General features: G+C 34.9%; 1 protein-coding gene across 1 annotated transcript in view; it reads left to right on the top strand.

Annotated features, from left to right (window-relative positions):
• Positions 1-22,583, top strand: part of Neto (Neuropilin and tolloid-like) — a 428,343-nt gene that overhangs the window by 107,381 nt on the left and 298,379 nt on the right. Inside the window, exon 2 of the mRNA XM_074130381.1 lies at positions 15,717-15,860. Within this exon, the coding sequence (XP_073986482.1) occupies positions 15,815-15,860 (46 nt within the window). The 5' untranslated portion in view covers positions 15,717-15,814. The remainder of the gene's footprint in view (positions 1-15,716; positions 15,861-22,583) is intronic.

Here is a 22,583-nt window from a genome sequence, read left to right on the forward strand (position 1 = left end):
CATTGATATATAGATTTTTTTATTTCAAACATTTCTCTGAAAAAAAATTATTTTTGCAAAGTTTTATAATTTGAGAGTCAAGTTTGAAAATGAAACAGAGTTTAAAAAAGGGCTCGTGAAAGTTAGGTAATCATGGCCAGAAACTACTAAATGCAATCCCCACCAACTACATTTCAGTTTCAAGAAAAGTGGTAAATTAGAATTACTCTAGGAATTGCAGCAAGATGGTTGTTTGAAAGTCTGAACATTTATTGTGTTTCTCGTCAGATTCACGACTTGATGATTTTATAACGGCGTTTTATCTGAATTATTTTTAGCATAATTGAGGCGCTCAGCGCCATAGTGGCCCAACCCCACTGAAGTACTTATTGGGGAAAGTAGATTTGAAAGTTTAATGAAAATCTATATTTATTTATGGCAGTGATTTTTCAAGTAAATTCCAAAACTTTATCATGTATTGCAGTGTAGTACCTAGTTTTCACTCGTGCATTAAATTGGTACAGTAAAACAAACACTTCTTGCTAGTACGTACATGTGGGTTGGGCCACTATTGCAATATCCGATTTCAGTTGATTTGGGAAAATATATGGGATAGGCTTATATTATAATGCTAAAAATCCGGTAATATGTGTCTTAAGAAGATAATACGTTATATTCTGTATGAATACTTTTCACATCTTATCCACTTCCTTCTTCTTCATCAGAACTTCCCAGTAATAAACCAATGTCTTCTGTTGCTACACTTCTTTTCAATTGGGGATAAAATACATGGTTCTCAGGGGGTAACCCAGGGTAGTGAAGACAATAAATCCTTAAACTTGGCTTCATCAACAGCTCTTCCAGTCTAGTGTTTGTGGACGAGTAACAGTTGTTCTTTTTTCCAAATTAACATTACTAAAATTCCACTGAATCCATGTTTGAGTATTTATAAAACATCACATAAGGTTTTGTGCTTGAAAATGAATCCACTGCATGTTGAGCCATTTTACTTTATATTTTTCAGAATTTATTTTCCTATTTTTGATGTCTTCCAAACGATTTATTGACTTGAAGTTTGCAGATATCATTTTAATGATCTTGAATGAATTTTTCTTCTGACTGAGAAGGTGGGTTGGGTGGGCCAGTATTGCACTCTAAGAGACAGTGATTTCTTTCAATGAAATAACATACTTTCCATGTCATCTGTAGAGTAGACTGAGAAGGATGGTTGGGCCAATATTATGAGGGTCGTTTGAAAAGTCCGTGCAAAAATAAAAACTACTTAATTTTTTGGGGTAAACCTTTTTTATTTTTCAACATAGTCTCCTTTTAGGCTTATACACTTCGTCCAACGCTGCTCTAGTTTGTTGATCCCTTCCGAATAATAGGATTTGTCCAAGTCTGAAAAATAGCCATTCGTTTCTGCAATCACCTCCTCGTTTAAATAAAATCTTTTTCCCGCCAGCCATTTCTTCATATTGGGGAACAAATAGTAGTCCGAGGGAGCCAAGTCTGGAGAATAGGGGGGGATGTGAAACGTGTTGGAACCCTATTTCCATTAATTTTGCGACCACAACTGCTGAGGTGTGAGCTGGTGCGTTGTCGTGATGGAAAAGGACTTTTTTGTGGGCCAATCGTGGGCGTTTTTCTTGCAGCTCAGTTTTCAAACGGTCCAATAACGATGAATAATATGCACCTGTAATAGTTTTACCCTTTTCCAGATAGTCGATGAGGATTATTCCTTGCGAATCCCAAAAGACAGTCGCCATAATCTTTCCGGCCGAAGGAACGGTCTTCGCCTTTTTTGGCGCAGATTCCCCCTAGGTAACCCATTGTTTAGATTGTTCTTTGGTCTCAGGAGTGTAGTGATGTATCCATGTTTCATCCACAGTGACGAAACGACGCTTAAAGTCCTGCGGATTCTTCTGGAACAGCTGCAAACCGTCCTTGCAACACTTCACACGATTTCGTTTTTGGTCAAGCGTGAGCAATCGCGGCACCCATCTTGCGGATAGCTTTGTCATGTCCAAATGTTGATGCAAAATATTATGTACCCGTTCATTCGAGATGCCCACAGCACTAGCAATTTCACGCACCTTCACTCTTCTGTCATCCATCACCATATCATGGATTTTATCAATGATTTCTGGAGTAGTAACCTCAACAGGGCGTCCAGAACGTTCAGCGTCACTTGTGCCCATATGGCCACTCCGAAAATTTTGAAACCACTTATAAATGTTCTAATCGAAGGTGCAGAGTCACCATAATGTTTATCAAGCTTCTCTTTAGTCTCCTGAGGCGTTTTGCCTTTCATAAAGTAGTGTTTAATCAACACACGAAATTCTTTTTCGTCCATTTTTTGAAAATCACTCGACTTCCTCGATTCAAACGAATGCCAAACACAAAGAAATAGACCGATCTGGCTGAAACTTGGTGTGTGCTCTTCCAAGAGATGCTACTAACTAAACATAACCTCGATACGCGCCAGTAGTGCTATCTCTCTGACTTTGCACGGACTTTTCAAACGACCCTCGTACACTCATAGATTAGCATATGGAGAGCGCAAACATGTTATTATCTCATTTTTCACATTTTTGTGGGTTGGGCCACTATTGCGCTGAGCGCCTCAATTTTGTTCTTATTAAGTGAAAAAAAAGAAAAAAGATGTATTAATATGTGAGGTTTTGTGTAAATTAATTTGTTACAATTGATTTTAATAAGGTAGTAAGAGATGTTAAAAGAATTAGAGCAATATAGGTTGTCCTATATTGCTCTAATGGAGGAGTTATTGTAGCCCTTCATCCTCCCTTGTGATCAAATTCTGGACCTCAGACTTCATAGATAGGGTGCTTCTGGTGAATATGAACCAGAGATGCTTAGATTTTATAACCCGCTTAGTGCACCATGCCTTTAACACTACCTGAGGTGTTGATGTAAAGGACTCTTCTAAACATGCCTTAGTTCTTACTCCCTTATATGATGTTCATTGAGAGCTTGTCAAATTTTATACACAAGATCACATGAATATGTTTTTATATAAGAGATATCGTTCTAGACTTCAAAAGGAACATCAATCACAATTAATAACCAGTTTCCAATATTAATAAAGTTGTTTAGATTCGCATTAAATTAAATAAAAATATTTTCCAGTTGCAATAATATTAGAACACTGAAATGCGATTTGCAGAAAGTCTTTTGTAATTTTATAAGCAGTTACAAAGTCTGTAATTTTATAAGCAGTTACCAAAGAGGTTCATTCATGTAGATTAGAACTATTCTCAGAGAAAAAGAGGTAGCTGCAACATCACCATTCCTTCAACAGTAATCTTTTGTAACTATGAACATTGTATTGAAATAGATTATTTTTTTTAGAACGAACTATAAGTTCCAAGTCAACTTAATTATATGAAAAATAGGTAATGTAAAGTCTTGTGATTGTTCAAACCAGCTGTTTAAATTATTAGTTTTAGCCACTAAAACCGTTTTATGTTTAGTTTTTTTTTTTTTTTTTTTTTTTTTTTTTTGGCGCATCAACAGCTGAGGTCATTAGCGCCCGGAGCTTTTTCCAGTGCACTGCCGGCCTCCGGACAGTGTTCTCTCGTTACAGACAACACTGTCCATCACCGGACAGTGAGCTGTAAGAAGCTCCTAGGAAGAGAAAATCTAAGGGTCAGCTGCTGGATTCGAACCCGGGACCTCCGCGTGGGAGTCCAGTATGCTAACCTCATAGCTAATCCCTTCCCTACAGTTATGTTTAGTAAAATGGTCATGTACAGTAAATTAATTTTTGAAAAATATAAAATTATTTAAACTTAAATAATAAATATTTATTAGCAATTAAAGGAGAATATATTATTTTAACCAATATTCTTACTATTCATAAATGCAGCAATAGTATCAGTAATAATTTTGGTCTGGACGCTGGTAGAAGAAAAACATTTTACTCGCCTGGAATAATAATGTTTGTATAAATATTTTATACTCAGCTCTGAAATAAAATTTTATTCGCATATATATGTGAATAATTAAATTTGTATATAAATTTTAGTCTGACGTATAGTTTCTTCTATTTTTTTTTACTTTATTATTTTTAAGTCTGGACATTTTCCTGAAAATACAAACGAAATCAATTTTCTTCTTTTTATTTTTGCTAAAATGTCAAAAGTCAAAAGATAAACGGAAAGTTTCTCATTGTCTGGAACTATTCTTTTGATCCCACACAATTTGGCATTCCAAGAAAGTTTCGTAAAAAAGAGACTAACCAATCCCTCGAAATCTCGCTCCTTCATGCTAGTGAGATTGTATGATTGCGGATAATATTTTAACACCAACAGAATAAAGGTAAGTACGATGTATTAACTGCATTATTAATGAGTAATTAGAAAGAAAACAAAACAAGTTGAAACTTGCATTGTTATAGTTATATGAATTTATTACGAGGGTCGTTTGAAAAGTCCGTGCTAAGTCAGAGAGATAGCACTACTGGCGCGTATCGAGGTTATGTTTAGTTAGTAGCATCTCTTGGAAGAACACACACCAAGTTTCAGCCAGATCGGTCTATTTCTTTGTGTTTGGCATTGTGTATTTGTTAAGTGTTGGAAATATTTGGAAAAGAAAACTAATAGTACTATCTCGTTCCTTTGGTTTAATCTTTTAAATAATTTAATATTTATTTTTGAAATATAAAAGATTAGTTTGTGATCTCACTGAGAAAAATGTGCCTGATTCCAAAGTTAGAAATTTAAAGGCATACTGAGTTTGCCACTACTTCTTTAAAATGTCTTTTGATTAACATTTTCATTTAAGTTGAGACAAATCAAGTTGGAAGTTTGTGTGAATAATTAAATTTATATCTTGCATTCTAAGACACTATTAAAAGAGTAAGGGCTAAAGGGATATAAAGATGTAACTATCGTAGTTTTATTGAATTACTATCATTATTTTAAAAGATTCAGTAAAAAAATATTAATAAAAAACAAAAGAATTTAACGTGAAACATATGGCTTCATGTTTCTCTCACATTTCTGGAACATTTACTGCTTTTATAACTTCCTGCTTGAAATGAAAAAAACCTAATTGAAGAGTAATTGCATTTTTTATTAATGTAGAATATTCTTTGTCGACAAAAAATTTTCGACGGTGTTTTTCTAATTTTTAATTGCGAACAGAAGTATGAGGAATTAATTTGCCTCTCGATTTGTAGGCAAACAGCATCTTTTGCAATAATCTCATACTTCGAAATTGCTAATAAACATTATTTATTCTCTCAAATTGTTTTCCTTCAACATCAAACAAGTTTTATAAACATAATATTATATCATCTTATTAGAGAACAATATTTGTTTAAATTCCTGGTCATAAATTTAATCCTGGTCATAATTTTTTTAATTTTTTGCGTTTATTGTGCTACAATCAGCGCGTTAGTGCTATAAGTAACAATGATACAATAGAGTAATAAATGATAAGGTAACGAGTGGAGAAGTTACACAGTGGTAACACTCAAAAACATTATATGGTTAGTCACTCTCTTCACTTGAGAGGAGATCACGAGGCCACTGTCATTTAAGACATCTTGTCGGGTTGTCAGAAAGAGTTCTAGAAGAATGATTTTGAGCTAGAGGATTTATATGAGATTGCAGGCTGAAGTGGAGTTTTCTGTATCGTGTTTTCAGCGACTTGGGTGACAAAATGAATGTTAAGGTCAGTTTGTATAGTCAGGTAGGAGACATAAAATGGAGCGTTTACGATAGTTCGAAGTATTTTAGATTGTAGCGATTGAATCCTTTGGAGATTGGAGCGTTTGGTTGCTCAATTCCATACTCCCAGATGGGTTTCAAAATAGAAGTATAAAGCAGTCTTTTGTTGTCCAGAGAGAGTTTTGATCTATCGTCTAAGAGTCTTTTAAGTAGCCGATAGCGTCTGTTTAGTTCTGTTCTTTTAAGTCTAGTGTGGGGGTTCCAGGAAAGTCTTCAGTCTAAGTAAAGCCCAAGGTAGCGGGCAACGTTCACTACTGGTAGAGGTGTTAGGTTATAGAAAACTGGAGGAGAAGTGATGCGACGAAGAGTGAAGGTGATGTTTTGCGACTTAGTTTCATTAAGGGTTCATAAACATTAAGTCAGATAGATGATCGATGCTCTCTTCTATCTCCCTGTAGTTTATACCTTTGATGTTCCTGAATAACAAGAATTTTAAATATTTAAGATTAATATTATTACAACAATTTTTTGCATGAAACAAAAGAAGAGCATTTAATAACACCAAAGTTGCGCGGAACACACTGTGAAAACCATTACTTTATGCGAAAAATCCGATTAAGACGATGATTCGCTCTCGAATTCTTAATCTCTCTGAATTCTTACTCCTAAAGTTTTATCTCTCGAAGTTTCTTCAAATAATATTTTTGTTTAATTCTTTACCAACATTAAAAGGTCTGTAAAACAATATACTGAAATGTTGCAAGGAACCTACCTAAAGTACAACTTTATATTTGCATACGAAGTTTGCGAAAAATCCTAATTCGAGAAAATCTCAAAAAGTGAACAATCAAGAAATAAAGACATATTTCGGATTGGCCAATTTTTCTCAAACTGAATTTTAATAATAAATATAACTTTTTTTATCAGTTCATAAATATGTGTTTTGACCGTACATTAAATATCTACACTTTAAAGGGATACAATTCATCTTGCGATGATTCAAATATCTGCACGATTACAATAAATTCTCTTAGTGGAAAAAACGGAAAGTATAAACGAGAATTTTGCTCATTATTAGGATTAAATATTTAAATTTTGCCGTTGATTGCTGCTGTAGCTAAATTTGTCGCCAACTCTGTGCTGTTAAAAAAAAAAAAAAAACAGTAATGAACGTATATATACAGAATCCTAATTGATTTACAATTGTACAGCTGTTAATGAAGGCAAAGTTCGTTTGAAAGAGATTACAGTAAAGTGTTTGTATTGTTCCACAATTATGGCTATTCAGTATCTCTCTGTCCAACTTTGGCCATGTCTATTGTCTACAGCAAAGAATGATTTAACGCTATCAAATTTTATTTACGTTTATTTACATTGCTCTAAAATATAGAGGGCACCATCTGTTCACGCGAAATGTATTATTACCTAATGTGTATTTTTGTTTAATGTATGTAGTGCTTAATAGCAATTTATACTTTTTATTGTTCCTACTTCTTTATTCTGTGCGCCTGGGGAAAATTATAATGTCTTTTTCAGAAATAAAATATTCTAGCTGAAGCCTCAGGATAATTTCTTTGCAAATAAGGCATACTCAGAGGAAAATATGCCTTATGATATATTCCCTTTTCTCTTTTAAGTAAGTAGGCTAGTATATATTAAATTTATTTCCTTTGTATTGGCAGTCAACCCTTTATTATTAACTGAGTTACAAAAGTCCTGCTTAGCTTCTTCAGTTAATACTCTAGAAAAAGGCTAGTTACACAACTAAACATTAAGAGTAAATATTAATTGAAAAAATGAATGACTAAAGTATAGTGCAGTCTTTGAGAGTGCTCTGATTTAATTCTTATTTGGGATATTTTATTTTACCACACACAAATAAACAATAAACCACCCGCGCCACTTCTTTAAAAACATTTTTTCCAAGTTAATGGACAAATAAACTAAATTTAACAAGATCTAAATTCTTTTAAAATAAATAAACCATGGAAATTATTTAATACAGCTCCTTAAGAAGACAAAATGAACTTGGGAAATGGATTCTGATTTCCCTAACGATCATAATAGCGGAAGTGTAATGGCGTCTTTTTTTGCTCTTTAGATCTTTACTTTCCGCCCTCTCTCCCGCAGGACCAAACTGTTTTTTTCAACAACCTGTGTGGGAAATACGGGATAAAAAAAAAATCTCTTTAGAGGTTTTAACTTTATAAGAAATTTCCATTTAAATTCAATTTATTTTTGGCATCAAGGAAACTTTATAATCTTACGCAAAAAAATATATATTTCTAATTTATTATTTATTCTAATATAATATTAACAGCTTTAAAAAGGTGAATATCTTGAAGAATCTATTTCATGAAATTTAAGATGATCGCACAATATCTTCAGTTAGAACGTTGAGCATTCAGAACGTTTCTTTCATTAAAAGAAAAATGGGTTCCCCCAAATTACTAACGATTTATTTCGTGATATTTATCTTCTCGGATCATCTTTTTGGGTTAGAGTTACTCAATTCTTATTTTTGGAGATCATATTTATTTAAAATGTCATTTTCCTTTTAAGTCGCCATCTACCGCGACATCTACTTATTTGGAACATGGTCTAAAGCTTACCTGAAAAAAGGAAGATTTTTTAATGCCTTTACTTACAATTGTTGATAATTGTTACTGATGGCAACTCTGCTAGCAGCTTCAAGCTACAATACTTCAAATCAAAGTGTAAAAGAAGCAACATTTTTGAAAAATAAAACCTCTTTATTTACATGGTGCTTAATTTTCATCCTTGCAAAAACATACTGTAAAAACAAAATATAATTTGTTCATAAAATGTATAAATTATATTAAGGTTTTTTTGTCTTCACTTTGCAAAGTATGCCCAAGTTGATAGTGTGTATATTCCGGCTTTCCTATCTTGGAGATCGATTTAAAATCTTTGACGTTTTTAGCTCCCTTTAGATTTGTTCATTGCACACAAACTACGATCCACCCAAGGCGATGCGCAGTACTTTGATAGGAAAGATTAGTAGTTTGAATATTTGGAGTCTAACTGAGGCCTCCAACCAGTGTGGTTAGGCACACTCAATAGAGCTCTAAGGTTTTTTGTGTGGAATTAATCTAAAGCTGTGTTCTTTTACTTTTCTTACTCTTGATGTACTATTTCACCAGCGGCAAACCTAATTCTTTATTTCATCACGTCAGTTTATTGTAGATAATACATTTTCCACTGCCGATATTAAACTGTGTTACAATTCCATTGTTAAAGCTCAGGTGTTGCTCAGGTTTTGGAATTTTCTCATCTGCTGACTTTTACATTATTATTATTTAAAAAGTTGTACTGCTCTACGAACAAAATAGAGTTATTGAGCCCAACAAACATGATATCTCTCAACATTACAGCAACTCTACGTGATGTAATCACTTACCCAGTTATCGAAAGAGCATTGGGGCTCTTTAGTCAGTGTTATCATTCACTAAGATAACAAACGCATCCCTTAAAAGATTTTCGGAAGGCGTCCACAAATTAAACAAGAAACTGAATGGTTACTTATCGCTTCAGTAACCGATAGCTACCCTGGAAATCCTAGAATGAAGCCAGACGTTAGGGATAATTACTCCTGCGATGCGAACAAAATTTCCCTCCCATCAATGCCTAGAGAGGATGCCTCCTCCGTCAATGATTATAAGGTTATTCTGGCAGTCAAATCGAAAAGAGAAAAGGAATGAAAATCATCCCGAAGTTTTCTATTTTCGTAAGTTACTAATCTATTTCCGTACAGTTTAGTGCAGACCATATTTTAAAAAATCACTTTTCACCAAAATAAAGACATACCAGAGCACCATGGTACCGGTTGCGGTACACTGGTATTGTAGTTTTCAATTTACATTGCTTGGAAACGGTGTGGTAATTACTATGTTATTTATTGTTATAATCCTTTTTTAAAAATAATTTATTTCACATGATCCCAAATCTAATTTAGGTTGAGGTATTCTGCGGTGACTTTGCGGCGATTTCTAGAGATATTTTTGGAAGTTAAAAGACGGATGATCGAGTCAAGGTTGGCGGATGATTTAGTAGAAATTATTTTATTTAGTTTAGAACAATTATTGTGAATTAGAGCTAACTGGTCAATGTGATCTGTGTAGCGAAAAGAGAAGCTTTGTCTACACTGCGGGAATGGCATTAATTGGATTTGTTGATCGTTAGAACGCTTACCCAATTGTTCAAAGCTGTTAAGAATTATTTAATAAAGGTGGACACAAGTCTTTCTATAAAAGTAATCTATGAGAGCGCCATTACCGCACCAACAATATCTCCTCTCAGTTCTAGAAAGTGATTCCTAATACTTTTCTAGCTGAGGAACTTTGGATGTTGGATACGCATCAGAAGAGAGAGTACATTTTGAAGACTAAAGTTCATTATTGGGATTTTTCCTCTCTTTCGTTTTTAGTTCAAAACGTATCACGTTTGAAGCTCCTGAAAAAATCTTATTCTGTACGTGAAATTGTGTGAAGGTGGAAGGGAGAATCACTCGCAGATTGATCTTTAGTGGGGTTTTGATATCACTGCATATTCCAACATTCTAGGGCTTCTGCTCAGATTTCAAGCATTTCGAAATAAATAGTAATTTTACTAAAGCGATATTTAGTTTTTCACAATTTCCTTGGAAATGATTGTTCATCAAACTTGGGATGCTGCAAAAAGAGGTTCATTTAATTGAATCATTTTTTGCGGAAAGAAGGATGTTAAGAGGGTTTTTCGAAGAATATATGGATGAAATGAAAGTTTAAATTATTATTTCATGTCCTGGGAGACCTGTCAATTTCCGGTTCAACATTTTTTTATTTTAACCATTTTGTTTTTTTCACCTTTTCTTGTTGCGACCATTTTTCTTCTGCAGTCCCCCACACGTTGTCTTCTCGACCTAAAATCGCAATTACTTAGTTTCTAGATTCAGTGGTGTCTTCGAGCTGGAACGCTCCGGAACGTCGTTCTGGTAGAAATAGAAATAGAAATAGAAATAGAAAAGAAATTTATTATTCTGGGACAATTGTCCCCTAAGAATAAATACAGGTACAAATAGAGGCCTTAATAGTTTGGCCTGTGATTATAGAGAAATTAAATAAATAAATAAATATTTACAAAAGTGAAAATATAATAAGTGAAAATGAAAGTAAAAATAAAATAATAAAACAGCAGAAATTAAGGAAATAAATTAAAACAATTAGAATTTCGGAGGAAGCTGAATAGAAAGGAGATAACTGAATAGACGGGATTTAAAGATGGATAGGGTAGGAGCATGGCGGACAGATGAAGGCAAGGAGTTCCAGAGAGAGGTAGCACGTATGAGGAAGGACTTGTCAAAGGATGAGTTACGGTGAGAGGGAATATAAAGATCAGATGAGCGAGATCTAGTGTTACGGGAATGGATGGAGGATTTAAACTTAAGGAGTTGAAAAATATAGGAAGGCCTTTGAGACTGGATGACTTGTAAAAGGAAAGAAGCCAAAAAATATTGGCGGCGATAGACAGGAAAAAGCCACTTCAACTCATCGTAGCAGTGCGAAATGCGAGAGTCTCTGGAAATGCTGAAAATAAATCTTATGAAGCAGTTCATGAGGCGCTTAAGCTTAAGGTACTTCCTTTTGGACAGGAACGCGTTCTGGAACTAAAGATGATTTCTGTTTTAACGAAAATTGGTTAATATATCAAAAAAAAAAAAAAAAAAATTACGTGAATACAATTTTCTACATCTGGACGTTTGGAGATCTATAAATCTCCTATTTATAAAAATGAATGGTCCACCGCAACAATTATTTAATCCAGATGATTATGTACAAATTTGGTTGAGGTCTCATCGTTCAGCAGATGACAACAAAATAAAGAAAGTTCAACCAATAGATCCTGAACATAATCCTATTTGGAATATTTTATAAAAATTATTATTTTTAATGTATTATTGCAAATATTTATGCAATTTTTTATGAGTACTATACGTATTTTATAATATATTAACTATTTTTATAAAATGTTCTTATTATTGTAATAAACGTATATATACATAAAATGGGGTCCTCAATGATTTTAGCTTCCTTTCCTTTTTGGTGCATAAAAAAATATTTTAAAAAATTAAAGTATGTATACATATATACACCTAAGCGTTCCGGTAAAAAAATAATTAACAGGACACCTCTGTCTAGATTGCAAGGATATTACGCTTTGCAGCTACAAACGTATTCATAACAGGTTTCCAAGAGTGGACGACTTTGTACCATCCTACCATATGAATATATTTATATAATGGCCGCTAAAGGAGTTGTTAGTAAGATGCTGTGGAGTCCTTCAAGATCTTCTAGTGTTTCTACTTAAAGTTCTCGATTTGTTCGGAATCAGGGTAATTAGGTTACTCTTATGGCTCAGACCCGGAAATGGATTTCCATACTATGTATGGGGTATGCTGGTGTAGTGTTTTTTGGGGGTATCTACACAGCTACCTGGCTGCCAAGGAGGGTTTGGATAGAGCAGGATGTTTGATCTCCACTCCATGAATAATGATAATAATTTACAAACTTTTTGCAATATAAAATTAAGCAGTAACAGTTAAATATCCGTGAGGCTGTGACCAAAGGAAAGGATTATGTGAAAGTGAACGTTGTTGAAATCAATTCACTGCAGTAGAAGTAAATTTCTAAAAGTTCTGAACAAGTTGTTCAAATTAAAAGAGTTCCGACGGATTTCAATAGAAACTAAAAGCGTATTTTTTTTCCGCTTTACAAATGAGGTGAGTTCAAATCTTTCCAATCGACTTCTTTGAAGTTAATGGTTCTGTATCCTGCTCTATACCCTTAAGTAAGCACAATTCTGTTTAAATAAAATAAAAAGATAGCAGCAAAAAGGGTATTTGAACAAAGTTGGACGTTTAATTTGAATACAGAAAACTCCCGTTTTATTTGGGACGAGTGTTTAGCTAAGAAAATTGAAAGTTCCTGGCTGCACCAGAGAGTGGTAATTAAAAAAAATGTTAATGAAAGAAAACAAACGAAACATACCAGCGCACAATAGGAAAAAAAAAGAGTATAAAATTCCGATATTATGGGCAAGACATGTCAGTATTAAACGTATTTTACATTCACTTCTGCTTCTAGGTTTTTCCACCTTTTAATCTCCTTTCCAAACGAAAGAACAACTCTACCTCGGACTTTATGACTCCCAAATATAACTTCTACAAGCCTTTCAAAGTCTGTATTGGGGACCGGGAGGCTTGGAAAAGTGGACCCCCAGTTGTGGGAGATTCAATGTGGTACACAGATGGCTCCAAGTTGGAGGAGGGAGTAGGAGCGGGAGTGTACGGGGCGAAACCGAAATGTAGCTTTTCGGTTAGCCTAGGAAAACTAGCTACAGTTTTTCAGGCTGAGCTAGATGCAATTAGGTTCTGTGCTACCGAGATTAAAGGGCGAAGAATTATTAACTCTAAGGTCGTAATTTTCTCGGATAGTCAGGCTGCTCTACGGGCAATTAGTTCTTACCAGGTCAATTCAAGGCTGGTTTGGGACTGTCTGGGTGCCCTGAAGGAAATTAGTGACCAGAATATGGTCTTTCTAGTTTGGGTACCTGGACATTCAGGACACAAGGGGAACGAAGTGGCAGATTTATTGGCCCGGGAAGGCTCTGCGGGACACTTCGTTGGCCCGGAGCCCTGCTTTGGGGTTTCGAAATGTGTTAAGTCTGCGGCCATCAATGCATGGGTGCAGAGTAAGGCTCAGGAGTGGTGGCTTGCTACCACTGGGCTGCGACAGGCGAAGGAGTTCATCAGAGGCTACTCGCCGAGGCTGACCGCAGAATTAATCCGTCAAGGCCGTGGGGCTATAAGGATAATTGTAGGCTTATTAACGGGCCACTGCAGGCTCAGAAAGCACATGCATCGCATGGGCCTGGCAGATGATAGCCTTTGTAGGTTCTGTCAGGAAGAGGAAGAAACGGCACTACACGTGTTGTGTCAGTGTGAGGGGCTCGTATGGCTAAGGATGTTACTTCTCGGGGAAGAAAAACCAAGGCCTGAGAGCTTTACCCAGGAGCCACTCTCCAGAATTAAGAGTCTGATTAAACGGACGGGTCTGGAGGGTGAACTCTAAAGTCGGGGAGCCACAATAGATCCATAGGGGTCGCGGTGGCGCAGGCCTTGAGGCCACCCAAATTTAATCTAATCTAATCTAATCTACCTCTTCAAATAATAAATGAAATAATTTTTAGACGAATAAAACTTCTCTTTAGTACCAATACAAGTTCCTTTTAGCCCTGTCCTGTGCCCTGCTTTGTTTTTACATTTTATTCCTTACAGAAAAAAGGACTTTAAATCATTTCTGCCCTGTGAACTTATTTCTAAGAGTTTTGTGGATAGTTTTTTATTTAAATTTGCAGTTCTGCTCTGGTGGTCTTCAGCCGTTTCTTGGTTTCTAATAACAAGGTAAAGAGGAAATATTAGGCAGTAAACTTTGAGTCTGGTACAGTTTACCTAGGAAATTTGTTTTAAGATTGTCTCCATTCTCTTTTTGATTCTCCACTACTTTCAGTTTTATTGTTCGAGAAGATTTTTTTGCAGGTTATAAATCTGTATAACCAGGAAAAAATTTGTTCTTAATTTGTTTCATTTTTTTTTTTTTTTTTTAAAAAAAACTTCTTCTCTGTCAGCGTCCAATCTCATTCCTCGCTTTGCTAGTTTGCTCTAGTCTAGCAAAATCATTCGTTTAGAGTTTCAACTCCACTAAATTCAAGGAGCTATACTAATATTCTCCATAAACTTTCAATGTTACACTTTGATATTTAGTACAAGCAAGCCTGAAACCTTCCTTACTCTAAATTTCTTTATGTTCATTGTGTTCATGCTGAACGCAAAAACTATCGGAAACTTTTGACTCTGATTTTAATGAGTTCTGCAATGCAAAACATACTTGAGATGCTAAAAGTAGTCTTAGAAACTGCATCACTATTTGCGGCCTTAATTGCCAGTATGCAATGCTTGATACATTATGATTATTTCTCCCGATCGCCGTACGATAGTAGATGATCCGCAAAGAATACTTTTTTTTTTTTTTTTTGTGACTTAAGGCGCGTCAACATCTAAGGTTATTGGCGCCCGGAGCTTTTTTCAGTGCACTGCCGGCCTCCGGACAATATTCTCTCGTTACAAACAACACTGTCCATCACCGGACAGTGAGCTGTAAGAAGCTCCTAGGAAGAAAAAATCTAAGGGCCAGCTGCTGGATTCGAACCCGGGACCTCCGCGTGGGAGTCCAGTATGCTAACCTCATAGCTAATCCCTTCCCTAGCAAAGAATACTTTTCTTAACTCAGTACATTCTGCCGCATTTCTAATGGATAGGTATTCATTTATTTATTTTTATTTTTATTTTTCCCGGCACATCGACAGCTTGGTCATTATCGCCGTCTCATCACTTCAAAGCCTCTCGTACTCGGATGGCACCTCCTCCACCCTCGTTACAACCTTTATAGCTTCCATCGGGAAGCAGTATGGAGCCAAGGGACACTGGAGCACATCTTTCTTCTCCAACCATTTGATTTTTTTTTATTTATTTGTTATTATAAATTTGGCCTCACATAAAGAGATAGTTATTTTATTTACTTAAGGCGCGATGTCTTAGGTTATCAGCGTCCAGAGGTTTCTTCAGTGGTCAAACAGTGTTCTCTCGTTGCAGGCAGTGAGTCCTTTCACCAGACAGAGAACTGCAAGGAGCTCCTAGGAAGAGAAGATCTAAGAGCTAGCAGCTTGATTCAATCCTGGGATCTCCACTTGGAAATACACTACGCTAGTCACTCTTCTCTTAAGAAATAGTTCTTTATGACCAAATAATATAAACAACAAAACAAAGCATAAAAATGTTAAATATTTATAATTCCAAAAAAAAATTGTATTACAGAATTCCGTGAGAGTGTTACTCTCTTAAAATTTTTCTAAACTTCTTAAACAAAAAATATACATATACATATATATTTCTTATAAATCCTTTTGTTTTTCATCGATGTTTAGGAGACGCTGGCGACACATGGACATGACAGGAAGCGTGGCCAGCAGCTGGGGCCCGACAGGAAGAGAGGAAGCGGTGGAAGCCGGAAGTACCAGCTGAAATGTGGCAACTACTATTGGCAAACATTCTTCTGTTGACGTTTTCAGGTAAGATTCTTAACATCTTTGGATGGTGTGAGAAAATTATTACCTATATATGTATATACCTTATATATATATTGGCAGGCTTGGATTTATGACTGTCATAACTTTGTAGGGCAGTAAATATATAAAAGCGAATGAGAGGATATAACCATAAAGAACCTCTAAATTCCGTCTCCATTTTATGGATTTCTTGTGACAAAAAAAATTACTACTTTTGATTTTCTTGAGCAGAGATAAATCTAATACCCTCTATTTTTTTTATTTTATTTTATTTTTTTGCCCACTAAATACGAGTACATCAAAGAAGCTAAAGTAAGCTCACTGGTTTGATTTTAATGGGCATCTAAAAGGCTGGTAATAAGTTGGCTATAAGAGTATATTTCGGTTGGCATTTCAATCAAATCGCTTTGCTTCACATTACACAAAATATTATTCTATGGTTGATGTCATCATCTCCTCTCGTCCCATCCGTATTTTAGATACGAACTTAAACAAAACACGGATTACACAGAACTTCAGATGAAATATTCCTTTGACAAGTGTGGGCACTTAGCTCAAAACCACCAATTTACACTAATTGGGGCTGTGAAGTGGACAGCAAAAGCTATTGAAAATTTTATAAGTATTTTAGATCGATCAATTTAAAATTTTAACATGGACAATAACTGTTTACTTAAATTAGTGTATCTGGTTTCAACCAGACAGTTCACTGTTTTCTGTTTAGGTTATCCGCAATTTGATATGTTGGAGAAATTACTTTTTATTCATCGGTAAGGAAAATCTACTATTCGTCTGTCAGAATGCCTCCTGAATAATGCACTCGAGAAAGGATTTCTCAGATGGTTTCGGATCTAGTTTAATTGGTAGAAAAGATATAAATTTTATAATAAATTTCTCCTTTAATTTTCATGGTCGTTTATGCAGCAGTTTAAATTTTGGAGAGTATTATCTGAATTTTAGATGCCGCATCTACAAATTAAGATTAATGTCTTAGCTGAAATTATTTAATAAAACATTGCCGTCTCTTTTCATTAAGAGAACAGATTTTATTTCTGGCCTAATATACAGTATACTTTATGCGCTACCATACGAATTTATCGCATGTTTATAACTTTCTCTTCAATTTATTGTTAAAAATTTAATGAACTGAGATATGAATACTTATCCAGCAGTAATCTTCTTATTTAAGCGAGGAATAGGCCAGTGAGAGCTGGTTCTATAAGCCGAATCTTTCCAGAAAAAGGCCATTTTATTTACATGTTTTTTTAAACTTGTTTTTTATTAGAGGAAAGAACTTATTAGATTCTTATTTGAAAAGTCTTGCACCAACTTTGTATCATTTTTAGTATTGGTATTGATGATTAAAATGAACCCACAGAAATGCCAGCATGCCACGTTTACTCTTCGGCGGGGCTCCTGCCCACCTGTCCTCTTCAACAGCAATCCTCTTCCTCGTACTGATCTGGTGCGCTACCTTGGGCTCTACATAGACAAAAGACTCACGTGGAACCCACACACTAGACTTAAAAGACAAGCAATGACGAAACATGCGAAACTGCTCTACAGACTACTTGGACGATGCTCCAAATTACCCATTGAACTCAAACGATTACTATACAATACTATCCTCAAACCTAGGTGGACTTCCGGGTTAGATCTGTGGGGTTTCAGCCAAACCAACAAACATACGGACAGTACAAACATTTCAGTCAAAACTCCTCCGACAGATAGCTGACGCACCTTTCTACGGTGACTGACCTCACTCTTCACACCGACCTCAACATTCCCTTCATAGACCAACACGCCAAGACGAAATATCTAAAATTCCGTACTGCTCTCTCTACTTGCTCAAATCCTCTTGAACAGTCTCTCGCCTCCTCTGACATCCCTAACAATACTCCTCGACGACTAAATCGCCAGTGGCCCCGCGACTTCCTTGCAGTCTGAAGGCCTAAACGCCATTATTCTCCTATAGACAGTGCTACCGCCGGGTAGGCTGGTTTTTAAAATATTTAAAGTTTTTCCAGATAGACATTTATTAGTTATATGAGTTGAAGTAATTGCTAATATTATAATGTTAATGATACAAGTAGCTGAAGATGGCCTTATTCGGCTGAATGTCCTACGAAATTATCTAATATATATATAGAGAGAGAAGATTCACATCTAATTCAAGAACCTATAATTGTTAGTAGCCCTATAAGTATAAAAAATCCTTTACATCAGTTATTAATCTATTCTAGTAGAAATTTTTGAGTATAATTTATCATTATTTTTGAGTTGTTTTGATTGAAATTGTTTTGATTGTGATTGTACGAGTATTATCCGCCTCTTTGCCATAAAGGTGTACATATTGTTGATTTGAATAAATCAATAATGAAGAGGACTCAGTGAAAATATACTGCAAAGTGAAGAGTTCTCTTGTTGAAACCTAACTTATTGCACTGGGTTTGTCATTGTTATTTCAAATATATTTCAATATGGTTGTTTATTACCAGGTACTCAACTTTATAACAAAACAGAAAGTTATACTGCAAACTTCAATTTATTTGATTTTGAGTACTGATTTGTCTATTTTTTTTCTTTATTTTAAGCAAGTTAAGGTATATGAGATTTATTCGTTATAAAACAAATTAAGGAATAAGTTTAAGAATAACCTAAGAGAAAAATAATGTTGCATTTATTAACTAAAGCCCTTGCTTATAATATAACCATTGTTTAAATAAATATTCATTAATCAACGCTGGCATTTCCAGCATACTATTTCCACTTATGTCAGCACCGTATTAATGTTCCCATTCAGAATGAAGCATTATGATTTACAGAACCCTACCTACCCTCAACTGCTCTTCCGCGTAGTTTATGTGTAATTTCAGGCAAAGCCTATTTAATGCTCACATCAATTTGTTGCAAGATATATTACGTTAGGTAATTTTAGAAGATTTTGTTTTGAAACAGTTGCTATTCCTAAAAAGAATTCTGCACTAATAAACTTAAAAATATTTTTAATAAATACAAATTATCTACTATTACGGTAGAGTGATATAAAGCTGTGTGCAAAGGGCACCTCATCACACAAAATTAGCGAATATACTCATGTCCCTCTTTCGGGCATTTTAGATCAATTATTATTTTTTGCAAAGACTAAACTTTTTCAAAGTAACATTTCTGTTTCCAAATGGTGTAGGAAATTAACAATTAATTTTAAAAATACAAGATTAAAAAAAAAATACTGCTGTTTTGCATTAAAAAATCGGGAAAGAGAAAATTTTCAATCATATAAATGAAATCACAAAGTGAAATTTTCATTTTGATCAATTTAGGATGATATTATTAATTTTTTTTATAGATTTAATTGCGGATCCCTCTCGATGGATTCATTGCAACCATCGTGAAGCCTAATTGCAGATATATCTCTGTAGTCTACCATATTTAAGTAACACTTAAAAGGGAAGCTTCACTATCCCAGAACTGTCTTAAAAAGACTTTTCATACGAAATCGTTTCAAATAAAGTTATATATATGCATGTGAGGAATGCTTACAATGTTTAATAAATATCAATGATCACTTTATAGATATTATTACCTGGGGTCAAACAAAGCAAGAGTGTCATGCCCTTGCTGTGTAAACAAAGAACCACAGTGACTCTGGGCTTGGGCGGAAATCAGATTACTCTGGTTACAGGCCTATTCACAGGTCTCGGAAGGTTCAGAAAGCTCCTGCACAAATTAGGGCTTATTAGCTCGGAACCGTTGTGCAGATTGTGCCAGGAAGAGGAAGAAACGGCTTCTCACCTGTTATTCGATTGCGTTGCAATCGAGAGACTGCGCTACGATATCTTTGGTACCTTGAGACCAAAGGAGATTATAGCGCAGAAGGAACTGGTAGGGTAAGCCTTCCACCTTCTTAGAAGGGGAGGTTTCATCTACTAGTCTTAAAGGGGAAGGCACAATAAGCCTCTGGTGGCTGCGGTGCCGTGGGGCATGGGTCCCGTTCCGCCGTTCAAAATATAAAATCTAATCTAAATCTTATAGATATTACCGGGTTATATGATGGTCGTAAGTTCAGAATTCAAATGATTTGAAATGTCCGCGAGTTTCCATTTTTTTATTTATGCGGATCATACATAGATAAAAATCAAACACAAAGACCAATTTTCGAACTCAGGAGTCCCCTCAAAATCGATATTTCTGGTGCAAATTTGAAAACAAAAATCTACACAATCACAATTCATTTTGTTGCTAAAAGAGTTAAGATAAAGTTAACTGAATAAAATAGCTCTGTGGTTCCCTTCATTGAGCTTATAGCGTGCTAAATTTAAAAAATATTTCGTAGCTCTCCTGAATTCTCGGTCCAGGTTACACTGTTACGGATTATGCAAATTTAAAGTGAAGCTTGATGGTTGGAAAGGCAGGTTATTTTGAATACAAAAGATATTGAAAAGAAAGAATTGACGAAGTGATTTCATCATTACATCGAAAGATTGAAAAAACTGCTGGGCTGGTATTTTTGAATACGAGTAGAAACCATTTTGACTCCCTTGAGACAGGTCTACAAGTAACACATTCACCCACCTTTTACTATAAAAGAACCTTCCCTTTGCAATTGATAAAATCTTGCATGCAAAACGTTTTTTCTTTGTGGGTTACAAAAAGAAAAAAATAATAATCTAGTCTGCATGGGAAATCTAACTTTTGTTTTAGAGAATTAATATTGAATTTCGAATGTTTTTTTGAGGTTTGGCTAACTTGGGAGAGTAAGAAAACATTAATTTTGAAAAAACAAGGAATAAACCCACAAATATAACTTTTGCTATTTTGAGGAAGAGCAGGAATGGCATGTCCGTGACAGTTTCACAGGCTTGTCCATGGGACATATTTTACTGTCCCATCCCATCCCATGGCAATTTATGCCTGTCCCATCCCATCCCACCCCACGGGATTCCCATTATAATATTAATATGGAATACAGTTCAAATAAAATTATTAAATTTATGAAAGTTTACGTTTAGTGTCTACTAAATAGGACTACAGGTACAAAGAGACATGCCAAACGACAAAATTTATTAACTTTAAAACTTAAAAGTATAATCTAAGTATGACAATTCAGTATCATTCTATCGACTACCATGGGAAATACAAATGTGTGCTGTCCCATCCCATCCCATCCCATGGGACGTTTCCCATGGGAATAACATTCCTATGGACAACACTGCAGTTTCACCTGCTCTTGTAAACTGCTTAAAGATAGAGTTTATTAGAAATAACAGTCCTAATCGAAGTAGCATAAAGCATCCTGCATTATAATTGTCATTATACATTAAGATTGACTACGCTAAGAGCTTACCGCATACAAAATTCCATTAACTCTGGACGAAGCCGAATGCAAAGAAACAGTAACTTTTACCAAGAATGCACTAAAAAAAAAAAAATACTCAAAATACAGGATGAATTTAAGCATTAGAATCTCCATGGCCAGTGATAAAAGTTCCTACTGACCTGGAAGACGAACTGATCAACTTCAGCGTTATGTCAATCAAGCGGAAGGAAACCTTCCTGCAATATACACAGAGTACTAAATAAACCAATCAAAGACATGGAAGTTGTAAACATTATTCCGTAGTTTTGGTTCACCTCGACTCCTATGCCCCAATTCATCGGTGTCATACCTGGCTCCTCAATAGAGTTGTGCGTCAGAGGTATTAATAACTAATATAGCAAGATGCCACTTTATTTTCCTGGCTATTTTCTCTTCTTGTGGAAGAGGTTGATTGCTATTGAAGTTCAAAGAGAATGTATTAGTATTAGTACCTACAGTGCAATGATATTTTTGTTTTATATTCATTCTGAACTTGTATAATTTAAAGTATTTGTAAACCGAACCCTTTGTATAGGGCTTCTGCCCTCCTAACAAATAAATTATTATTATTATTATTATTGAAGTTCAAAGATGTTTTTAATACAGAAAATAAGTTTTGAAAGCTTGATTTGCAAACAAATGTTTTTAGCAAATGATATCCTCCTTTTTAAATATAATGTTGAGACTTGGGAAAATCAGTTTTCTGCGCGAAATATTTTCAAAATGATTATTTTAACTAAAGTAAAAACAAAAAAATTGTATTCCGAAATAAAACAAGATGTAGTTAGAACTTAATTAATAATTGCTTCATAGATTGAGACATGGTGCATGTTCACAGGAGGTAGTCAAAATAAAACCTTTATGCACTAGTTAACCTTTAACGTGATTAAAATGTTGATATTCTCACGTGTATAAGCAGGGGGAGAATGGAAAATAGATTAGCTAGAATCTTTAATATGCAGAACATGTGGTGACAGAAATGTGGATTGGATAAACCTTACCAAATTCGCTCTACTGCATGTAAATAGCACTTCAAAACATACAACACTCGTGCATAGGATAGACAATTAAATTGTCAAATAATCGAGAGTGTAATAGTAACGTGCTTGTAAGTTTCTATCTGCTACAGATGGCATTGATTATTCTACTCCAATTAATTAGACTCTTTGCAAACTGATTTCACACAAATTCTAAGAGAAAAATTAATATTAAACGCGACTTTTTAGAAAGTGTTCTTTAGACATATATAAGGAAAGTGATTAATATAGTACAGTTAATTGATAAAGGGGTTTAAATCCGCGAGGAGGATAGTCGAAGTGTTCTTGAGGAAAGTGAATAGAAAACTGGAGTAGGAGGCAAATTCGGCA

This window comes from Rhodnius prolixus, unplaced genomic scaffold (genome assembly GCF_049639745.1).
Source record: "Rhodnius prolixus isolate KJV_2025 unplaced genomic scaffold, Rpr scaffold_4, whole genome shotgun sequence".
Classification (NCBI taxonomy): Eukaryota; Metazoa; Arthropoda; class Insecta; order Hemiptera; family Reduviidae; genus Rhodnius; species Rhodnius prolixus.